The sequence below is a fragment of the Micromesistius poutassou genome, assembly GCF_964030765.1.
Source record: "Micromesistius poutassou genome assembly, chromosome: 8".
NCBI lineage: Eukaryota > Metazoa > Chordata > Actinopteri > Gadiformes > Gadidae > Micromesistius > Micromesistius poutassou.
In genome coordinates, this window is record NC_140278.1 from 10,353,676 (window position 1) to 10,368,904 (window position 15,229).

General features: G+C 43.3%; 1 protein-coding gene and 1 long non-coding RNA gene across 2 annotated transcripts in view; both read right to left on the reverse strand.

The window, feature by feature from the left end:
• LOC311351091 (myelin basic protein-like) overlaps positions 1 to 15,229 on the reverse strand; it is a 45,309-nt gene that overhangs the window by 12,110 nt on the left and 17,970 nt on the right. The window contains exon 3 of the mRNA XM_084471178.1: positions 7,113 to 7,203. Within this exon, the coding sequence (XP_084327304.1) occupies positions 7,113 to 7,203 (91 nt within the window). The remainder of the gene's footprint in view (positions 1 to 7,112; positions 7,204 to 15,229) is intronic.
• Positions 10,205 to 11,309, reverse strand: LOC311351305. Its single transcript, XR_014636729.1, has 3 exons — positions 11,155 to 11,309; positions 10,606 to 10,723; positions 10,205 to 10,437 (listed from the first exon to the last, which is right to left on the reverse strand). It is a non-coding gene; the product is annotated as an uncharacterized lncRNA (long non-coding RNA).

The following is a 15,229-nucleotide window of genomic DNA, read 5'->3' on the forward strand; positions in this document are numbered from 1 at the left end:
TGACCTGCTACGATTCATCAATTCGCTAAAAGACTCTTTCTGGGCTCAGGTTGGGGAGCAATAGGGGCAGGGAGAGGGGGTCTTTTTTAAAAACAACAACTACAAAAACAACCCAACTCATTAGGGAGAAAGCACATCTCTGGCCAGAAAAGCTCATCTTATCCGTCTTTGTTTTGTGCCAACGTGGATGAGAGAAAAGCCGTCCAGGCGCATGATAGTGGGGGTGTTGGGGCTCTCTCTCTCTCTCTCTCTCTCTCTCGCTCACCACTCTGTTCTCCCTGCTTTCCTGCTCTCTTGTTTGGCTCCACTAAGCCCTAAAAAGCTACAAAAGAACACAAACTGCAGACTAAATGAAAAACAAAAATCTAGTCTATCCTTCCAGCGCATTACATCTGTATGTGCTTAGGCTCGTTTTGTCTCCCACTCGTCACCCCCTGGGACATTGTCACAGCCGTGACCCCCCCCCCCCCCCCCCCGGAGCCAAGGTGGCCAAGCACGTAGGCTCGCGGGCAGGCCGGGTATAGGGAGGGAGAGGGCTTATTGTGCTGAGAGCGGAGGCCTGGGTAATGGAACCGTAATGGGCTTTTAACGTCCCCGGCCACACTGTTTGCCCTTCCTCGGGGGAAAGTAGTGCAAACAGGAAGTGCACCAGGAGACGTCCAGAGTCACTTGGAGTGACCCGGCTGAGTCACAGTACTTCGCTGATGACAACTCAAACAGAGCGGGGCCTCGGCAAAGCACCACTAACCGGGCGCTCGTAAACCACTCAGGACACGAAGGGTCCTCTTTGTTTTCCCCTTAACCATCGGCAGAGTTAATTCGATGGCGGCGAATGATTGCAGCCTGGTCGCACAGATTGCAATGGGCTCCGAATCCGACGTTCCCCTTTATCTTAGATGACAAACTGATAAGACGCCGGTATTTTTACACGCGCAAAGAGAAAGCAGCGCTGTTGAAGCAAACAGGCAAGTTAAACATTAAGCAGCGCGGCTTGGGGCTACTCAGACTTTGGGCGTCGTGTCGGTGACGTGTTTTTTTCTGAACATTAACCGTCCCCGTGACATTCATTTGAACACCATAAAAAACATTGTTTTTTTTATGTTCTTAAACCCTCGTTATAGCCACCCTTCATTTGCATAAAGTGGGTACTTAGAAAAATCGCAGGAGTCAGTGCCACTTTATCTCCAAGTGGTTACCGTTTACATAATCATATAATGGAGCTAAACATGCATCTTCTTGCTAGCTAAGCACAAGAGGCAAAGCTATTAAACAAGCTAGCTTCAAAGAGGTTTGCACCAAGAGTCTTTAGAAGATTTCGCCAATCAGAGCTTTTGGTTCTGCCAAAGTCTGAATCTAATCCATGTCCAGCAGCAAATTAGTATCCAGCTGTCATAACACTTCAGCCATGTGGTTAGGAACATCAACTCAGGTTTGCAAGTAGTCCCATGGGTTGACTGTAGAAGTAGCTGGGGGTTCATATCACTCAGTGTGTTTACATGTCACTAAAGAAAATAAAATTATTTGGTTAGTCCAACTATGATTGGATTATTAAGATGCATGTATACACCTTAGTCTAACTAAAATCGAATCAAATTCGGTTTCTCATACCTCATACCTCGGTTTCACATACCCTCCCTCTCTCCAACACTCCTGATATGTCACAGAGTCTCCTCTTCCCACTTCCTACTCCACCAGCAGCCACCTATGACTCACATACTGCTCAGGTCAAGATAATGCTGGACAGACTGAAGCCAGGGAAAGCAGTGGGGCCCGATGACATCAGCGCAAGGCTACTGAAGACCTGCTCTTCAGAGCTGTGTGGTATCCTAACACACCTGTTCAACCTGAGCTTGCGTCTACAGAAGATTGATAGTCGCATTAAGCGTGCATGTTTACGGTCAATCGAATTGGAATTGGATTTTGCATTCTGCGCATGCTCGAGATCTTTTCCGGGGGCCGTGAGCCGGAGGTGGAAGTAGACGGTAGTCGTGTTGTTGTCGAAAATGAGAAACAGTGTTTTATTTAAGCTGCTCCTCTACTTGAGGAGCAGCCTCCAAATAGGTACAGCGTCACTTATCATACCGGGCATGACATGCTTCGGCCAATGAATCGATTTTCTCACCGCCATGTATAATCAAACAATTGCAGTTGTCCAATTGAGGAGCATAGTCGAACTATGGCTTTAATCGGATTAAGCTGTGCATGTAAACATACTGACTGATGTTGGCTCCCTTGAAAACTCTACTGAAGACACATGGTTCTGCTGGAAGTTGTTTCTCAGATCTCAAATCTCATCCATGAACTCCCCAAATACCGCCAGCTCATTAAGTGCCCAACCAGAGAGGAGAACACGCTGGATCACTGTTACACAACGTTGAAGAAGTCCTATCACGCCGTCCCCCGTGCTGCACTGGGACACTCTGACCACGTCATGGTCCACCTGATTCCTGCATACAGGCAGAAATTAAAACTCTGTAAACCTGTTGTGAGGACGTCTAAGAAGTGGACTAGTGAGGCTGTGGAGGATCTTCAGGCGTGCTTGGAATGCACTGACTGGGACATTTTCAGGTCTGCCACCAACAGTCTTGATGAGTACACAGATGCTGTGACATCTTATATCAGTGTAGCGCAGCGCTCTTAATTGTCGCAGTTGTAATACATTAGGATTTAATAAAGTGCATTTGTTAAAGTTCATAGTTAAACATTATTAAAGTTAAAATAAGATGAAGAAGTGATAAACGAGATATGGGGTCTAGAGCTGGTCGTGGTTTGTATGTTTTATTTGTTTTGGTTGAAAGGGATTGTGGGAATTGTAGTCTGGGGCACGGCTGTGTTGATGGACAATATGTTTTAATTTATTCTAAGAGTTTTTGTTTGAAAATATTTCATTGCTAGAGTTTATTGTATAGTGTGAAATGTATTATTTTTATGTCTATGTAAAATGTACTTTGTTTTGTTACTTTTGTATACTCTAACTGACCTGTGGGGAAAAAGGTCGCAAACCGGAAGAGAGGGGAGAAGGAAAGAATAGAAGCAGCGTGGAAAGTTGTCTTCGTGTTGTTGGTTCCACCAGATGGCAATATAGCGTAGCCAACGCAACATAGTCGAGAGTCGGACTTTGAGTTGGATATTTGTTTTTACTTTGTTTTGGTTGCTCCAACGGGAGTGAAGCGGTCTTTTGTTTTTTTTGGCCACGCCGTACCCAAGCCACGCTTCAGAACTGCGACGGTTAGCTCAAAGGTTAGCTAACATTGCCGGCTAGATCTGGGGTGGGTGAATCACGTGTGAATGTGTGTGTGCGTGTGTGGGCCCACGAGTGTCATTTGTGTTATGTTTACTGTTGAGTGTTGAAGGTACAATTACTGTAGCCTATTTTCTACTTAAATACAGAGGTCTGGTAGAAATTCATTCAGGTGTATTTCATTATTTGATTTCGTTTACATTTGAAGGTGTAGCCTATTCATGCAAACGTTTGTAATTTAATTTCGTTTTGAAAGCCACTAGGACCTAGTGGCTTTCAAAACGAAATTAAATTAAAAGTAAAGTAAATTAAAAGTATTCCGAGAATACCTAGTGACTAGGTATTCTCGGAATACTTTTCTTTTATTTACATATTTTGTATATTTTTGCTTTATTGATAACTCATTACAGTTTCTATTCAGTAAACTATATTTTTATTTAACATTTAAACATCTGACTCCTGAGTATTTCTCTAGTGTTAAGACGTTATTGGGAATTGGTTTACATGTGAATATATTATTTCATTGGAATACTATTTAAATTAGTTTAAGAGATGTGAATAGTATAGGGTTAACAGTGAAATAGAATAGTTTATTTACAGTACATGCAAAGACACACAAGTAGACCCTTAAACAGAAGGTAAGCAAGAATTCATATATAATATATATTTACTGGGAAGTTAATTTAAGAACTCAGGAACGTGCCCTTTAGTGTCAGGATATAGGCCTAGGGGGCGCTACATCAGCTTCTGTGAGGACAGCTGTGTACCATCTCGCAGCAGGGTGATCTGCAATAACAACAAACCCTGGTTCACAGCAGAACTCGGACAGCTAAGGTTGGCAAAGGAGAAGGCGTTTCGGAGCGGAGACAAAGACCGGTTTAAGGAGTCCAAATAAATAGACTCCAACAGCAGTTCTCAGATAACGACCCAGCGTCTGTCTGGAAGGGTCTGAGACTGCTCACCAACTACAAACTGTCTGCCCCCCAATCCATCGACGACCCACACCTGGCCAACGACCTGAACGAGTTCTACTGCAGATTCAACAGACAATGCAGTCCTGTTACCATCCCCCGTACCCCCATTCACCATCCCCAGATCACCACACCCTCCCCCCCCACCTCAGCAGGAGCCCAGGAATGTCCTCTCCTGCCTACTGTACCTCTGAGACCCCCTCCCCCCCTCCGACACCTCTCTCCATCTTGGAGAGGGATATCAACAGACTGTTCAAGAGGCAGAGACCCCGCAAGGCAGCTGGACCGGACTCTGTCTCCCCCTCCACCCTCAAGCACTGTGCAGATCAGCTGTCTCCAGTGTTTACAGACATTTTTAACACCTCGCTGGAGACATGCCATGTACCAGCCTGTTTTAAATCCTCCACCATCATCCCCATCCCCAAAAAAACAAGGCCCATAGAACTCAAAGACTACAGACCAGTCGCCTTGACCTCTGTGGTCATGAAGTCCTTTGAGCGCCTTGTCCTGTCGCACCTCAAATCCATCACGGACCCTCTCCTGGACCCCCTGCAGTTCGCCTACAGAGCCAACAGGTCTGTGGACGATGCTGTAAACATGGCCCTCCACTTCATCCTCCAGCACCTGGACTCAGCAGGAACCTACGCCAGGATCCTGTTTGTGGATTACAGCTCTGCCTTCAACACCATCATCCCGACCTTGCTACAGGACAAGCTCTCCCAGCTGCACGTGCCCTACTCCACCTGCCGGTGGATCACTGACTTCCTGTCTGGAAGGAAGCAGCATGTGAAGCTGGGGAAGCACGTCTCCAACAGCCTGACCATCAGCACCGGATCCCCTCAGGGCTGCGTTCTTTCTCCCCTGCTCTTCTCCCTGTACACCAACAGCTGAACCTCCAGTCATCAGTCAGTCAAGCTCCTGAAGTTTGCGGATGACACCACCCTCATTGGGCTCATCTCTGGCGGAGATGAGACTGCCTACAGGTGGGAGATTGACCACCTGGTGACCTGGTGTGGCCAAAACAACTTAGAGCTCAATGCTCTAAAGACAGTGGAGATGGTTGTAGACTTCAGAAGGAACGCAGCCCCACCCTCCCCCATCACTCTGTGTGACTCCCCAGTCAACACTGTGGAGTCCTTCCGCTTCCTGGGCACAGTCATCAGCCAGGACCTCAAGTGGGAGCAGAACGTCAGCTGCATCACCAAAAAGGCACAGCAGAGGATATACTTCCTGCGGCAGCTGAAGAAGTTCAACCTGCCAAAGGCTATGATGGTGCACTTCTACACCTCCATCATAGTCCATCCTCGAGTCCATCCTCACCTCCTCCATCACCATCTGGTACGCTGCTGCTACAGTCAAAGACAGGAGCAGACTGCAGCGTATCATCCGCTGTGCTGGAAAGGTGATCGGCTGCAACCTGCCGTCCCTCCAGGACCTGCATACCTCCAGGACACTGAGACGTGCAGGGAAGATCATGCTGGACCCCTCCCACCCCAGACATAAACTGTTCGAAACACTCCCCTCCGGCAAGAGGTTGAGGTCTGTCAAGACCAAAACCTCACGCCACAAAAACAGTTTTTTCCCGTCTGCAACCGGCCTCATCAACAACGGCCCCGGACCCCCACTGACACGCACACTACCCCCCCTTCATCCACCACCACACACAGTCATCTGCCTATGATGACACAAGTTTTGCACTACTTGCATCATTCTGCACAATTGTATATTTTATTTTATTCTAATTCTTCTTATTACGGTTCATTTGTATATAGAGTGTCTTTTAAATTTATTTTATTATTATTTTATTTTTTATTTTTTTATTTTTGGAATATCTTATTGTATTGGACCACTTGCTTTATTGTTTACTGTTTATCGTTTATTATTTGTAAATATTGTGCGCACTGAAAACCAAGAAAAATTCCTCATATGTGAAAATGTATTTGGCAATAAAACCTTTTCTGATTCTGATTTGTCTCGCTCTAGCACACTTAGATGCACCTTGATGCGGTAGGTATGTCAGCGGTAATCATTGGCATCTTAAAGGATACATATTCAACAGTTGAATATGAGTGCTTGTTCGTGATTCTTGTGGAGCCTGACTCTGAATAACTAGGTTTGCTTAATTAAACAAAAGGGTACCATTGAACTAGCAAATACACACACTTCTCCCTCAAACAATAAACAATAACATGTATAGACTTAAAACATACATACTTAAAATATATACTATGCTTAAAATCACATCTCTAGACAGTTCACATCAAGAGGTCAAAATTCTTTGATAGAAAACACAATGTCTTTCATAGTGTTATTCTTTGGTTTCTGACAAAGATCTCCATTTTAAAGAGTACGCCATTGGTATCCGTCCTTCCTTTTAAGAGCTCCTTTACCATGGCTGCGCAGTGGATTCTCAGTAGACATCCAAACTCCTAGCTCTTTCACTTGCATTCGATTGTGCCCTCATCTGCTGAGCGGAAGTATTACAAAGGCACTTTCACATTTTGCCGTCTCTTCAAAGAAATATAAATGAGGACGTAAATGGGATCAAATGGGGAAGTGAAGTTGGGTTTTGGGTCCTGGATCTGTCTCACACCACTCGAAACCTATATGGCTTCCAACCTTAAAAGGGACGTCACAGCATGGGACCTGCTTTGAAGAGAACTTTAGCTTTAGGGTAAAACCTACCCTAGGTTTTACCCTTTGCGTTGTGGCATGGCAAGGCAATACAGGTAGGCGGAACAGCAGAGCTAGGTTGAATCAGTGTTGGCACAGGTAGACATTAAATCATTAGGGTTGTATCTAAGCAATCAGGTAATGAAAAAAGGGTATTTAATTATTTAATAATTAACGCTGAAGGTAATTCCTCTGAAATGTGCACCCTTGAATTTCTCCTTTCTCACCAAACACTTCGTCTTGTGAGTCCGGTTCCTCAGTTGCAGGTTCTGCAGCTGCCGCCTCATTCTGGTTGCCTTCGGGCTGGGGCGATGGAGCCTTTATAGGAACACACACAGAAAAACAGATTAGATTAAGGTTGTCATGAGGTGTCATGGCAACAGAGCAAAAGAAGCTTTGGAAGTTGAAAAAAGGGTAGAGAGGGTGGGGAGACAAATAGAGAGCAGAGCCCTTTAATTCTGCTTATAGAACTACGATTGTTTCAACTGCTTGTTCAATATATCACACTCTCACTTTTTATTGGCATTCACAAGGTATTTCTTGGTTCTGTGTGTCTGCAATCATGACTCGTTAGACCTGTGCCCAGTGGCATGTATGCGCGCACGCACGCACGCACGCACGCACGCACGCACGCACGCACGCACGCACGCACGCACGCACGCACGCACGCGCGCGCGCGCACGCACGCACGCACACACACACACACACACACACACACACACACACACACACACACACACACACACACACACACACACACACACACACACACACACACACACACACACACACACACACACACACGAGCCCTCACTTTATGTGTGGATAGAAAATTGCCTCAAAAAGCCTATTTCCAGGATCTATGCTGCCGTGACAAAGCTTGCTTCCAGGATCTGAGCTGCTGGAGCTTGCGGTGGGTGCATGCGCGTGTGTGTGTTTCTGTGTGTGTGTGTGTTAAAGGCAGCTCAGCAGGACAGGGCTTTCACGAGACGGGTAATACAAGCAGATACAATTTTTTCGTGTGCACTATGTTAATGTGTTTTGGAATACAATCAATTACTCAATTTACAAACAAAACAAAACAATCAAAATATATGTCGGCCATTTTTACTAATGCACTGTCGTAGTTCGAAATGGGATTCAGGAAAAGTTGGTGACCAGAAGACCAGACTTAAAAGGCATTTGGCTGAACTGCGGATCACCTTCACCTCTCCGACAATGGAGGAGCCACACAGAAAGCAACACAGATCTGAATGCTAATTTCCGTCCAAATTGGCATTCAGCTCGATACCTTCAAATAGTTCCTTGACAATAAGGTAACCATCTGCCCTTCCCTGATTTCCCCTGTATTTTTCTTCTCTGGATATTAGTCATTTTCTGTGCAGTGAATCTTGAACAGGTTCCAGGAATTTTCAGAGAAACAGAAGTCTTTAAAGATAGACTAAGACAGGCTTTAATTTAGGATTATTTGTTTTTCTCTTTAACACCATATTTATGAAAAATAATGAAACACTGACCAGAGCCCAAAATTCACTGCTCTGCTCAGTCTGTAAATAGGGTATTGATTAATTATTATACATTATGAAATTGGCAGAACAACAAACAATCCCATACAAGCTCTGTCTGAGGATAGAGAGTGTGAAGTCTTAAAGGGATAGTTCACCGATTCAGAACCGGCGTTCTATCTTTATAATATATTATAATATTTAAAAAAGTGTGTTTCTTCCCTCAGTCTAACCCAGTCCTCCAGTCGCCCAGCTGTCCTGATTACATTTCTCCTGAGATGACGTCAAATGACGCGTTTGACGTCATCTCAGGAGAAATTTGCTTGCCTGCTAGAAGGACCGAGGACTACAAACCACTAGTTCCGCAAATTTGTAAGCCCACCAATAAGGAATGAGCGGGAGCTCACGTACAAGATGTAAACACAATGTCCACCATGTTTCTTCACCGCTTAGCTAGAGAACTTAACCGACACAAACCAGCGACCATGGCAGAAGCAAATTTGCAATGGGAAACAGCCAAAGTGGATTTTGAAAATATATTGTTGGATTCTGACATTCAGGGCTATTTGTACGAGCCACAATACAGCCAGGAAGAATTGAGACAAATGGAGGAGGCTGCTGCGGCTGAGGAGCCGGAGCACGTCGGAGTTAACTGGACACTAACACAGAGTCCCTGTGCTGCAGCGAATTTCAGCGATGCCAGTTTCTTCTAGAAGAAATGGCTGAATCTGGCGAGGACGGGGGCATGTGTGTAACCTCTCACCCAGGCTTTACGCCTCATCTGAACAGTTGGGTTTTGGATACATATTTCCGGACCCAGAAAGTGAACTGGAAATGCCAGCCAAAGCCCGCTGGGAGAAACGGACGTCTGAGCATAGAGTAAGTGTTGTTGTTTTTACTAACACATTGGCTACAATAGTTTTGAGTCCCGGGGAACGTGACAATGTAGTTATCCGAAAGTAGCCGATCTTATTGGCAGAGCATAGGCTACGTTACGTGAGCTTGACGTCCGTGTAATGCTGGATAGGCTACTCAAGGCATCATTTATCTTGCTTTGCTAATGTTGTTCTCTTTCTTTCTTAGACAGTATCGGCTTACAGCTTACCAGCATTTCCTGGAGTGGATATTGCAAGGCGAGAGACTTGGGAGAGGCAATCGCCTTGTTTTGCCAGCCTGTGTTGTCCAGGCCATCCAAGCTCATTATCCAGCACCAGATGGCCGTACGTAGCCAGTACCGTGGCTACCAGGAGACAGTAGATGCTCAAGATGAGCTGTGACTATTTTGACTTTGGCAAACGCACCCTACACATTTTATTTTTGTAAATAATTCATATTTTTTATGTATAAAACTTTTGGTTGTTGTGACTTGTTTACTAACCCAAGTGCTGTTATACTGAAGTAGGCCTACTGTATAAGATAAACACTTATTTCAATTAGGGAGAAAAGGTTGAGTACAAATACTTGATATGCTGAGTTACTGTAATTAGCAAATGTTTTTATGCTGTACAGTAATATATAAATGATACCTAAAGTACTTGATATTATAATCTATTCTTGCTACATTCATACACGATGGCTGTATGCAGAACCTACTTTGCATCTTCGTGATTTATACCACATAAATTGTAGTTTTAAAAAAACATATGGAAAAAAGGTAATCTCAAGGTAAAATTTTAATAATTATTGCAGTGTCCCACCCACAAGTTTGTTATGGTGAACATAGGTTTATACAGGAGTCCAAGTTAAGGTGGTAAAAACAACATAAGATTTTATTCACAAAGGAAAATGATCCAATATATCAACATTACAAAGATAAGATTAAAAACAAGTAATATGAAAGATAAGTTTAAAAACAAGTAATATGAAAGATAAGTTAAAAAAATTAATAAAATATGTTAGGGACATCATGCAGGACTCATTCACAATGATCTTCTTTCCATGTCAGTCATTGATGCTTTCATCTTCTGATGGGCTGATAACTTTCGTCTGCTTCACCCACAGTGCTAAAGCTTGAATCAAGGGTCCCAGATGTGTCTGGGCACGATGTCTGTAAAACAAAGAAGAGTTTTTTTTTAATTGTAAAGCTGACCAATTATATAAATATTATTCCTTTAGAATGATTATTTGAGAGTTAAAAGGTGTTATCTTGTGTAAGTAATATATTGGCAAAATATTTGGTTTAGATAATTTGTTGAGTCGTTTTTCAGAATCTTACAGATTGTCCTTGGACAGAGGGAAGGATTTTCACTGGTGTGGATGTCAAAGGGAAAGTGACAGTCTTCAGCGGGTTAGAGGATGCAGAGAGTCAATGCGCCATGTCCACTACCAGTGTTCTGTAATAACACATGCATTTAGTTTGTCATGTTCTTGGTACCATTGAAGAAATCATTTTATACCAAAAACTAAACCAAATTAGTACAGACAGACAGACAGACAGACAGACGCAAACAATGGATCAATAAATGTCTGGCCTTTGATCACTTTGATCACATGCTAATTTGAGACTCAGAGTCACCAGGATGATGCAAATGAAATGGGTTTTCTTTGAAACACTCAGGGAGTGTCGGCCACCCATCAGCTGATTTATTCACAGCAAGTCCCCTTACAGGGTCCATAAAAAATAAAGACAAGAGGAAATACACATACAATTATCAAAAAATGTATGTAGGGACAAGAATAAAATAAAACTGCTCAATATTCATTTGCTTCCACCACAACACACACTATTATATACTGTATACACACACAACAATTTGTAGCTTACCTCTCTGCATGAGAGTGTGGCTTGAGAAGTCGACTGGCTTTGGAATTGATCTTCTGATCCAACTATCCCAGCAGCTGAAGCAATCGGATTCTGAAATGTCACCATAAAGACAACAGTTATCACTAGTATAATGTTAGATTCTATCACTCACTGAAAATGGTAAGTCGTTTAAAAACATGATTTATTTGCCTGGAGAACACACGATTACAACAGCGAAAAACAAAGCTGCTTTACTCTGTTTTTGAACAATTCTAGCAATTTGCCCCGATAGCAGCTATTATTGTGTACTTTGTAAACAGAAATATAGTAGAAGATTACGACAGTCTTACCTGAAGGCGAGTGCGTTTTGCTGCGGGAGGTGCATTAGAAGCGCTGGCCTGTTTGTCATCTGGGAACGGGCCCACAGCAAAGACGGATGGAACAGCAGTTTGTTTTAGAGAGTGCCTCATCATGCCGAAAAGATTTCTATCATAATCCTCCAGTTTGAAATGGAGACTGCATATCGTTTTTCCTTTTATCATTTTAATACTGACGTCTTCTCCAATTGTGGGGTTGTTTATCGCCCGCAGCCATCATTTGCAACGCTCACTGACGGTCCCTAAGCCTGCGGATGATAGCCGACAGCTCATAGAAGCTGTCGGCACTTTGCGGACGGTCCCTAAACTCGCGGCTGATAGCCGACAGCTCATAGAAGCTGTCTCATAGCGAGCCGTCGCTAAAGACGGCTCGTTTGGATGAAAACAAAGTTGTAGCTGGTTCTCTAGATTACTACATTTAGCTAGAGGTGTCATTTGTTTCACTGATGATCTATGGAACCTAGGGATGTATGGGGGAAATATGCCCACACCGCAGACATGTTGGCGCAGAGGCGCTTATCCAGACAAGCGTGTGCTGGCCGCGGTTTTTGTTTGCGTCATCACAATTTCCTGTTTCGGCCGTGTTTTTTCGGTGATAAAAGTGTTTCGGCCGAAAGCCGAAAATGCGCTTTTGGGCCATTTTCGGCCGAAAATTTTCGGTGGCCAAAATTTCGGTGCATCCCTAGTCCTCCCCCCTCAAAACCGAAACAGGCAGGCGGGGCAGCGAGCACAATGCATTGTGGTAGTTGGAGGATGAGCCAGACAGACCATAAAAACACTCTTTCTGCCTTTTCTCAGGCTAGGATGAACCGATTAATTTTTTTTTTGCACATTTATAATACATAGAATTATTTACTTCATAAAACCTTCATATGTCCACTGGTGAACTATTTCTTTAACACTGATTGGAAACGGCTGGGCTCAGATTGTCTTTCAGGTTGAATTATTGTGGAAGAAACAAACAATTTCAACATACACCTATGTTCCCCCGCGAGATAAGAAATCACTTTTGTTACAAGCTGCTGATCAATGTGATACAGCAATTTGACACGCAGCCCTATGCTTACACTTACCATTGGAAACCAATGATCCCACTGACACTTTCAAAGGCTCTTACCTAGGATCTCAGCATTGCCTCTTAACTCTTAAGGTTAAAGACCCTCATTGATCTTTATCCAGCACTTCTACAACAATCCCATTATGACAGTCGCCATCAAATGATTTTATCGGAACGTAGTTCCCTGATCCTCTAGAAACCACTATTTTTTCTGTTTTTTTCAATACACACTTTAGAAATATTTTGATTAATAAGTTTGGTCTTCTGAGGTAATGTTATGACCTTGAGTGTCTTTTAAGCACTCCTGCGGCCAAAAATCTGTTAAAGCTACTGTGCTGATCACCAGAAGAACATTTAACAGACTATGAATCAATTCAGGCAATGTCAGTCCTTCAAGTGCTTCTTCAAAGCACAGGGCCCCTGAAATGCTTTTGAAAATAGTGGACCTATGAAATGCTTTCATACGTCCACATGCTATTTCCATTAGCTCTCAAAACAATCCCACTAAAAACCCTTTAATTTGTTCTGCTGGAGCCCTCCACCTGAAAAGTTCAGAGTTTGATCCTTGTGCGCAGGCAAGATGTGCTTAACCCAACTCTTTCCCTGCTGCCCTGTCTGTATTCAAGTCACTCTGGATGAAAGCGGCTCATAAATGGCCTCATAATAATAATGATACTAGCACTGTTCCAACTAGGGGTCTCTCAGTCCCGTTGGCTCTGTCTCCCTGAATCTCTTCCTCTTCCTTCCCCGTTTGGCCGTTGATGAAGTGTAGGCGAGTGCTTTGATTTATACACCTTTTGTGGCTTGGCTGATTGGAGGCTGTGGCCAGATTCAGAGTAACCTGAACTCCTCTATGCCTTGGAGATTGCCACCCTGCCTTTGTGACAGACCTTAGAGAATATATATTCATGCTTCTCCCATCAGCCATGGCTGGTTCAGGCTTAATCTTGCCTTTCTGGAAAGAGTGCTACTTGTGCTAGCACTCTCAAATGGTCTCTTATTCCTCCAGAATATATGTGGCTGACATGCATCTTCCCCACCCCCCCATGTTTCTGGTATGTGGCTGAAGCGATGGGGGTAAATGTGACTACCCTGGGGCAGTGGTAGATGGATGCAATGCACATGGGTCTCTATGGGGGTTAATGTAGAATCACGAAAGAAGTACTGGGGAAGTTAACATCTTCCCATCAGTTGTATTTTAACATTCCAAAAAGGTTTATTTCTGTTCAAGATGTCACATTCCCTGACGCACGAGTAAGCAAATCCTACTGCACCAAATAAAAATGATTTGAGGGTGAGTTACAAATTGTTTCAGAAATCCCATTTAATTGATTTAATTGATTGACTTGATTCCCTTCATTACGATAATCAACAAAAAATAGTGGTTGTGCCAGGAAATGCTGATGCTGCCTTTGACTATTGTGTCATAAACAAGTAATTCAGTAATAATTAAGCTGTCACTCTGAAACTACCAAAGAGTGCCAGACAAAGGATGGGACCACATGCGTGCACGCACATGCACGCACACGCACACACAGTGCGGTATATCAGTGGTACAATGGGGATGCTGTGCGACTGCTTCTGGTTTCCTAAGCCTGAAGCTCCCTCCTCTGGAGACTCTACTGTGTTCTAGGGAGACATTTGCAGCTCCACATAAATCATTTCACATTAACACACGTCCGTCTGACCTTACAAGTTAACAAGAAGTAAAGAGTCAAAGCTACCACTTATGAAACCTACCTTTAACTTGAAGGATAACCTTTATACATTTTTTTAATTTGCAATGAATAAATGGCACTGTTCCATGGAGTCCTGTTAGTCATCGGGCTTTGAAAAACACACATTTTAGTAAAGTAGAGGATCTTTGTTTGAAATTGAGAATCTGGCTTGATAAGGTGGAGGAGCATCACGACCACAACAGCCCCACTCCATCCCTGTTTGGCTATAACCATAGCAACTGGCTCCCTTGCCAGCACTTTTATTATATTAACCAAATGCAATCTACTTTGGTTAGGGTGATAAAGCCGAACAAAATAGATGATGACTCAGGATATCGAAAAGCTAATACAAAGGAGAATTGAAAACTTGAACCCACAGAAGATAAGGAATATACATAATATTAAGCAAGGTGACGTATGCATAAAAAAAGCTCACACTGTGTCTGCATGCGGAGTGTAGGAATGGGGGTATAAAGATTCAGTTGCGTTTCAGTTATGTTCATGCTATTGGGTTCACAATTTGCTACTTTCACAAATATATATATATATATAAATATATATATATATATATTTTTTTTTATATAATATATTTTCTGAGGCATAATATTGTTGTAGCAAGTTCTTTCATGATGACACCCTTGCCATGTTAGCCCAATCAGCTGACAGCTAACGCGGTCCAATCAAATACACATACTGATAGTCAATTTGAGACCTTCCATCTCATCCGTTAGAGTGGCAAGTCTGTATACGGCCTAATCCTATCAAGCTATCCCATGTAAACGCACTGACTGACTCCTGACAGAACAATGCAAAACAAACCAAACCTAGTAACTGTTACAAATGATACAAATACTTCTTCAAGAGAGTCATTAGGCGAGAGGCAGGAAAAAGAGTGAGGAAGAGAAGGGAGTAGACAGGAAAAGTTTATGGAAAGGGAGAGGACA